General features: G+C 41.9%; 1 protein-coding gene across 1 annotated transcript in view; it reads right to left on the bottom strand.

Moving 5' to 3' along the window:
• LOC106010968 (collagen alpha-1(XII) chain) overlaps positions 1-8150 on the bottom strand; it is a 10627-nt gene extending 2477 nt beyond the window's left edge. The window contains exons 1-8 of the mRNA XM_013088711.2: positions 7511-8150; positions 6368-6475; positions 5638-5744; positions 4721-4874; positions 3796-3996; positions 2552-2716; positions 1311-1423; positions 303-453 (exon numbers count right to left, since the gene is read on the bottom strand). Of these exons, the coding sequence (XP_012944165.2) occupies positions 303-453; positions 1311-1423; positions 2552-2716; positions 3796-3996; positions 4721-4874; positions 5638-5744; positions 6368-6475; positions 7511-8150 (1639 nt within the window). The remainder of the gene's footprint in view (positions 1-302; positions 454-1310; positions 1424-2551; positions 2717-3795; positions 3997-4720; positions 4875-5637; positions 5745-6367; positions 6476-7510) is intronic.
• Between the last annotated feature and the right edge of the window lie 728 nt (positions 8151-8878).

Genomic DNA, 8878 nt, shown 5'->3' with positions numbered 1-8878 from the left:
TGCTAGTTTCACTTTGATTTTTTAAAACTCAAGTAGAGTAACTCTGTTCGCAAAGAGTGCGCTTTTGTGAAGAGGGCGCCACCAAATTTTGAGGACACTTTTTAAATTGGGTCAAAGAGAGAAGTGGCCCATCTTGTTATGTACTATCATTGGTACATCTAATGGGTTCGGAGTCGATTCCTACCATTCCTAGCTTTTAAGAATCGTTAACCAGGCCGCCCAGCACTACCATCTAGGCCCAACAATCTACATTACAACAATAATAAGTACAAGTTCTGTCAACACGGAGAAGGTATACGTACGATAGTTCGACTTTCCATCCGTGATCACGACAGCGAGTTTGGCTACCCCTTGCCTGGCCCCGCATCCAGAAGTGAACATCTTATTCTTGGCTAATTTCAGGGCAGTGTGGGTCATGGTAACACCTCTGATGTACGGAGTGTTTTGGATGTCCTGATTTCAAAACAGCAGTAACAAAAAGAACCCTTTTAATCTTGGGGATAAAAAACCTTTGACCTCATAAAAATTGATTTATGATACGTTCAAAATAAGCGTCAAGGATTGATTTATAAATATGAATCTGTTCGAAAAAACACTAAGGTAATAATTAAACACGAACAGGTATCTTTCTTCCTTTTGTTCTTTCAGCTGTTCTCCATATCCAGGTTGTAGCCTACCTTTCCACTCTCTGACGTCATCTTGCCTCCTTCTTTCAGATGTCCCTCTTGACCATTTTCCTGTTCTTGATCTCCATTACCGTGTTTGCTTCAGAATAAATGTGGAGATATTTGCCACGCCTCTCCTGTTTTCTTTAGCAGATTTACTTTTGTGTACTTTATTTAAAAGTGTAATTTTATACTCTGCATCATATTATGTAAATATGTATTTTTTAAATGAAAAATCCAAAGAAAAACAGAATGAAGCAACAAAGTTTCTAAATAAAACATAAAGATTAGCCTGGCAAAACGAGGTTACATAACAATATCATGATAGGCCCAATAAGTGTCTTTAAAAAAGGCATGCACATAATCATGCGGGGTCATTTCAATAGACAAGCATTATCATCATAGACAATGATGCTGATGATGATGATAATGATGATGATGATGATGATGATGATGATGAGGAGGAGGAGGAGGAAGAGGAGGAGGAGGAGGAGGAGGAGGAGGAGGAGGAGGAGGAGGAGGAGGAGGAGGAGGAGGAGGAGGAGGAGGAGGAGGAGGACGAGGAGGAGGAGGAGGAAGCTACCGCTGCTGCTGCCGATGATGATGATGATGATGATGATGATGATGATGATGATGATGATGTACCTGGATGACTTGGTCAGCAGTGTTATATTTGTCAAAGCAGAACCGGACATTGGCGTCGTTTGAAAAGGTCAGTGCAGCCACTCTGACCTCACTACTGCTTACATCAAAGCTACCTGTGAAATGGCAAACCAGATTATAGGGAGGGAATTAGCTAACTTAGAACTGATGCCGTATGGAACGACATCAATAGGCTACCTATTCAAACACTGTGCAATTATGTAAGATGTGGGACCTTACGATTCAACGTCCACCTCCACTGGGATGGAGCCAACTTGAACGCTCTTCATACAACTTAAGTTCAAGAACGCCAGCTCGGGAATTTGAATCAGAGCCATCTGATCGGAAGTTCAGCATGACAGCGATGAATCGCTACCTTAAATATACAAAGTTCTATTTCACATTTTTGGCTGTCTTGAGTTACTAAGACCATGAGATCAGGAACCAGTTCTATCTACTCTATCAAAATCGCAAGATAATTCGGAGTCGTTAAAAAGGTATTCAAAGAATAGCCTTCGAAAAAGCTTGACATGTTGCGAAACTCAAAAATTTTTACGCCAATTTTCTTAAAACTAGATACTGAGCAGATAGAACTTTGTCATTCTAGGGTAGTGCATTGTCTCAGAGACTGGCCTCTTTACTCTCGATAAAGCGGACATATCATATATATATATATATTTATGTCCGATCAAACCAAAGTTGTTTTTCTAGGTAACAGCCGAGCGGTCGAATACCATTCAGGAGAATAATACTGCTACCATTTGAGAAATTGGTTCAATATTTTATCAATAGCAAAGGTCTCCAAACTTTTTTCTCAGCGGATCAGAAAACTGAGAAAATGCGGAGTGCGGTCAGATAACTATTTTGTTCAATAGAACGCGCTTATGTATTGAAATAGTTAAATGAAAGATTAGCCCCATTAAAGCCAAGTAAGAGTGTGATAATAGCTGATTGGTTAGAAGTTATGAAGTCTATAAAAGAATGCTCGATCTGCACCCAAGAGTTAAATAAAATGATTAAATTATCAATTTGGTGAAAGAGTCCCGCGCACGATAGAAACACGTCTTCCAAATTTTTACTTTCCCGTCATGATGGCATGGCGGTGAACCAGACGAACTGTCCCAGAGAGTGGGCCGGATGATGTCGCACGGGCCGTAGTTTGATGGTCCCTGACCAAGAGTGCATCAACTTTACTCAGCTGTTTCAATTCCTCGCTGCTGTTATGATCTATATGTATGACTTACCTACAAGTTCTTCGACAAAATGCAGCTCCTTCTTGAAGTTGTCGGCGCCCAAACTACCGGACGAGTCAATTATAAATAGGAGATCCATTTTTTTCTTGCACTGAACTGGTCCAGGAGCTGGGATTGGAATTGGGTCAATAATAGGCCCGGGCGGGGGTCTTGATCCTGGAAGAAAAAAACCCAGCAACCTTTTTTTAGGAATTGAAATGGTGAAATTATTTGAGTTTAACGCCTTTATCAACCATATAGGTTATTTAAGAGACTTATCCTCTGAGATTAACGTCCATCTCCTAAAGGACGGAGCCAAAAGGGAATTGTGTGTAAAGTACCTTTCCCAAGGACACAACTTAGGACTGAGCTGAGACTCGAACTCCCGAATCCTTAATCTTACGATTACGAGTCCCGTAGCCTAACAACTAGGCTACGGACGCCACTTAATTAAGTGACTCAAGGGTTTGCAATTTTTGATTGATTTGAGATTAGGTCAATTACCTAACGAGAAAACGGCCAGCCTACTATAAGCTTTACATATTGTTTTCTTTTTGCGTTCCCGTGCTAAAATGTCAGGGGTAGTCGACCGCTGGTTCTTCAACCTGCGATACAACTGATTTTTACGTATGTAGCCGTTTTTCTTTTTTCGTGGAGCCCCTTGCCTTCAGGAAGCCACAATCCAGTTTCGTAGGTCTTCTATAAAATGTTTATATACTGACGAGTATTTTCAGTTTTGGTAGGAATTTTTATATTTTGCACGGAAGGCGGTCGAAGCCTTATCGTTTTTTGACCACCAAGGGATCTTCATATGCGCAACTTGTACGCTGTACCTCCGATATTTTTCGCCCTTATCTAAGAAGCTAGGTGTTTGATCTTACCTACCTTAACATCAGTGGTGTGGCTGAAAGACAGCAGTACGAGGGAGCCGGGAGTAGCAGTTGGAAGAGTCAGGAGTAGCGTTAAAAGGAGTCAATAGGAGGTCACGGGAGGGGAGGGGGCGGGGAGAAAAGGGAAATGAAAACAGATGACAGAACACAACTACAGAACAGGAAAGGAGGTGAAAGTGAAAACAAATCAGAAAAGATAATTTTGTTCGTCACTGTCAGGTTTCGAACCTCGAACCTTTTAAATAGTGCTATCCGAGAACAAAAATAAATGATCCGAGTACATTCACATAAGCTACATAAAGTTGTGCGACTAATGATAATACACTAAAAAAAAACCCACGTCGTATGCAAAAAGCATGTACTCACCTCCACAGACCTGGATGGTTACTGTGATCACACGTATGATAATGGTGGTCAGTTGAGTGTAGCTGCCGACTTGGAACACCAGGTTATGGTTGGGGGACAGAGTCTGTAGCTGTTGCCAGGGCAGGCCTTGACCAATGCCAATGGTCATGATGTTCACTCCGTTAGAGATCAGGTTGTTGGCGTACTGGGCCGCCTGACTCACTGGAAACGGGAGTGGGGGTCAAGGTGGGGGGTGGAGTTAGAGGTAACACCAGCAAAATATAAAATTATTGCAGTCTTGTTTTTGTCTGTCTTTTTTCATTTTTAGAAATGTCTTATTGTTATTATTATTACTATTACTATTATTATTATTATTATTATTATTATTATTATTATTATTATTATTATTATTATTATTATTATTATTATTATTATTATTATTATCATTATTATTTGGAGTGGAAAGGGGAGGGGGTACGAAAACAAGAGAGCAGAGACAACACACTGACTTCCAATATTACCACACTTATAAAGCCAACAAAACGTACTCGGACTCAGTAGAAATGTGTCAAAGAAACTGTACAAAATATTGTGGTCCGGGGAGGTTATTGCTAAGGCTTGTCGTCTTACAGGTTAATGGTAAAAAAAAACCAACCTCCCCCCATTCCCATTTTACACAGAGTATTTCTCCTGAATACTTATCAGTCAAGGTACAAAAGGAAACAGTCTATTCTACAACCCAGTGCTTTCATATACATATTTTTAAAATTTTTTAAAAACTGACCCTCAGCTTCCAACTGTTCGCTAGCATTATGTTCATTTTAGTAGTAGGAAGGGGGATGGGGGAGGGAGAGGAGAGAGGGGATGTAGGGAGAGGGGGAGGGAAAAGGGATGTGGGTGGGGGGTGCGGAGAAGGGATGTGGGGAGAGGGGGGGGTTCCACTCACGTCCTCCAGGTCGTCCTGATGTGAGTAAAATCACGAGCTTTTGCACTCCTGGGCGAGCACCGTAATGAGAGGAGGACAGGGTGGTCAAGGCGTACTGCAGAGCCAGGTCCACTCTTTGACCGTAGCCGTTGCTGCATTGTGCGGTGTGCAGGACCTGGTGGATAAGATAGATAAGATAAGATAAGATGAGATGAGATAAGATGAGATGAGATGAGATAAGATAAGATGAGATAAGATAAGATGAGATAAGATAAGATAAGATTTAAAATGGATTACACACTCGTCGTGGTTGTAGATCATGATTTATCCCACTTGTGACTTGTGATAATATTATCAATTGCAACCCCTCGTTGATGTCCAGCTCCTGGCACATTGATTTGGTGTTCAACAACGCACACGCACAAACACACACGCGCACACACAAATATACACACACATGCCCGCGCACACACAAACACACATACACACACACACACACACACGTGCGCGCGAGCACACACTCACACAAACGCACACACTCACACATGCACGCACACAAACGCATACGCACGCGCGTGCACACTCCTATACAAACTCTCTCACACATTCTCTCCTTCACACTCAATTGTGCGCATAAACTTAATAATATAACAGTTTGCTTGCACTTACTAAAAGGCTCACAGTTACATGCACAATATAAATGAACAATAATTATCAACAGTAACAGTGTTAAGCTGGATACAAAATCAGGGGGAAATGATTAACTGAGGCGTTTGGAGTACGCATGATTCTTTCAGGAAACATGCAACTCAGTTTTGAACGGCTTATCTTTATTATTATTAGAACAGTGCAAAGTTGAATTACTCTGTATACAAAGATTACGATAATTTGAAAAAAAGATACCTATTAAGCTTCTATGAGCTGATTTGATAGTTTACCTGGTGTACCCGATCACTACTGTCATAAAAGTTGACCAAGTTTACAATTCTGTCGGAGTATTGTACCGCACTGACTAGAATGTCAGCCTGGCCGAAGTAGAAACTACCTGAAAAAGAAAAAGAAAAAGGAGCTTCGAAATTTCGATTACTTACGAAAGTACGAGCATAAGGTATCTGATTTTGGCTGCTTTTGTCGGTGGGATACAGTTAGAGACAGTAAAAGTTGGCCAAAAACGTCACGGCTAAGAAAGAGCTGTGTATGACAAAAACATCAAAATCCGAAAATGTCAAAAGGACACATTCGGAGTCGTTGGCTGAAGGTTCTTAATATGTTATTTCTTTTCAGTTTGAAGTGTTCTTATCAACAGAGTATGCCAATAAGAAAACAGATATCTAGAGGCCTCAACGTGGACACACGACGGAGTGGAAGTTATCGTAGCAATAAGGAGAACAATAACAAGGAGTGTTCTATTTATGATAATTTAGCAACTGTATGAACCCAATACACCAATCTCTATGAGCTTCACAGTCTATTATGACCCCCAGCAGATTCTGTAGCATAATAAAACAGTTTCAAAGTCGTGGGAAGCATACAGTGCATGCATACCCCCCACCCCTTTTTTTCCTTGATTGACACTTACATTTTCAGAACTGGTTAACTGCAAATTAAAACAAACAGCGCTACTGTCACCGGCGAGTAAGCCTGAGAAGAAAGCTGAAGCATACGTACTGATAAACGTGTCCACAAAGTTCAACTCTCGCATGAAGTTGTTGGAGCCCGTCGAGGCTGAACCGTCGATCAAGAAGACCACATCCAGTTTGATGTGAACAGGTCTGTCTGAAATAAATAGAGCAAAATGTTTTTAAAAACACCTAGCTATATATAATACTATAATGTCTTGGGTCTAATGGTCAGCTGTTGTTGTTCACGGTAACTTAGAACTACGTGTATTATAGTCACATTTCGAATGGAGCAGATGAGGATACTAACTAAACAATGGTATTATAATATTGGTTGAATGTCTCTATTATCACCATTAGTTCACATTAGAGGCGACACGTCCGAATGCCACGCCCGTCACTTGTAGGAACAAGTCAAATGGGTGCAGAGTCTCATAAAACTCCTTAAAATAAAGTTAGACCAAAATCGCTTTAGAGGGGATCCAAACCATTGCCACCCGCACCGCAATCAAGCAGATACCAACTGAGTTATCGGCGCAACTATCAAAAAGAAATTAAAGCAACCAAACCAGAAAACCCACCAACCATTTGCCCCAAAGGCTACTGATTTGCAGTTTACAAAATTGAATGTGTCCAGATTTACAGCATGCTGGCTATGTGGACAGACGCCCAGAGACACCAGTTTTTGTGAAATTTTAAGGACGTAAATCAGTAGTCTTATTTAGACATTAGCATCAAATTCCCGAATCAAGAATCGACTAAATCTAGGAGTGGGCCCGAGCATTATTAAGACGACCTTTTCTATTTCAAGGGTAGTATTGACTCTGTAAATAAAAAGGAAGGCGCAAGAACAGAAAGAGTTACGTGTCACCGACAAGAAAGGGAAATAATTCCAGCCTAGAATTGAAACAATACCATCTAATCACGAAAGGTTAAGTTGTTGAAAAAAAATCTGAAACCAAAAGCTTTCGCATAAGACAGATAACCCACGAACGCATGTACTGAAAAGTGTGCGTGTGTGTGCATGTGGGTTTTTTTTGGGGGGTGGGGGTGGGGATGGGGGTCACCAAAATTGATAAATATGTATGGAAAAGAACGAGCTGGCAAACATGAGACAAAGCTTGTGTATAAGACGTAGTAAGCCTTCTATGCACAGACTGAAATTAATTAACCCGTTTCTAATAATACTTACTCTGAATGACGATGGTAGTAGAGCCTCCTCCTGTGTGAGTTCCTCCCCATCCTCCTCCTCCTCCCCCAGTCCCTGTCCATACACCCCCACCTCCTCCAGCACCTCCCCATCCAGCTCCTCCACCAACACCTCCCCATCCTCCAGCTCCTCCTCCCCCAATAGCTCCCCATCCACCACCACCTCCTCCACTGCCTCCCCATCCACCACCACCTCCCACATTGCCTCCCCATCCTCCTCCTCCTCCTCCTCCTCCTCCAATAGCTCCCCATCCACCACCACCTCCAATATTGCCTCCCCAGCCACCATTTCCTCCACCACCACCAACTCCTATACTACCTCCCCATCCTCCATTTCCTCCTCCACTACCTCCCCATCCTCCATTTCCTCCCCCACTGCCTCCCCATCCACCACCACCTCCCCCACTGCCTCCCCATCCACCACTTCCTCCTCCTCCACCTCCCCCAACATGAGGCCCTCCAACTTCGCAAGCTTTGGTTGATATGTCGCCCATCATTCCGACCAGACTGTCAAAGTTTTTGGCTCGGAACACAAGGCTGTTGTCAGATGCCAGGAGTTGTAGCTCGCTCACGTCCATCTTGCCCACACCCACGCTGATCACCTGAGCGCCGCTCTGTTTCATGAGTCTTGCTTGTTCTTGGAGGTACTGGGGCGCTGTGAAGAATTCATACTCGTTTTTAGGCACAGCATTTGGCAACAGATGTTCGTTTTTGGTTTGGTTCTTTTTTTTTGTTTTGTGTGTGTGTGTGTGTGTGTGTGTGTGTGTGTGTGTGTGTGTGTGTGTGTTTGTGTGTGTGTATTTACAAATGAAGAAGTGACGCTCTTTCTTGGAAACAAGAACTGATACTCGCTTCTCTAACATAAAAAACAACAGGAGGAATTGATATTCCTTTTGAATCACAGCTATCATTTTGAGCCCAAAAAAATCCCGGTAGCTGTATTCTAGGTGATACATCCAGAGCATTCACTCTACATTTTATTTTTTTCCCTGTCCATCGAGTTTTGCTAGCAGTGGCAGTGTGATCTTGCTCGTTCCCCGCGAGTATACTCACACTAATTAATGACGTTTTCTACATAACTACTTCCAGAAAAGTGGTGTCACACGGTTGTCTTCGTTTGCCCTGTCGCATACTTTATCCATCGTTTTTTTAAAAAAATTAGTATTTTGTTTTTGTTTTGTGTGTTGTTGGGTTTTTTTAACAGTGGCCCAACTATTATAAATTATCCCACGTGCAAGAAATATAAAAAACATTATAATTAACAAAAGGACTAGGGAGGAAGGGAACAAACTCAGTTTCTTCACAATCCTTGTCCAATTTCATTTTGAGTTGTCAATCTTTGACTATGAGA

This window comes from Aplysia californica, unplaced genomic scaffold (genome assembly GCF_000002075.1).
Source record: "Aplysia californica isolate F4 #8 unplaced genomic scaffold, AplCal3.0 scaffold00795, whole genome shotgun sequence".
NCBI lineage: Eukaryota > Metazoa > Mollusca > Gastropoda > Aplysiida > Aplysiidae > Aplysia > Aplysia californica.
This window is presented reverse-complemented; position numbering and strand designations above follow the sequence as displayed.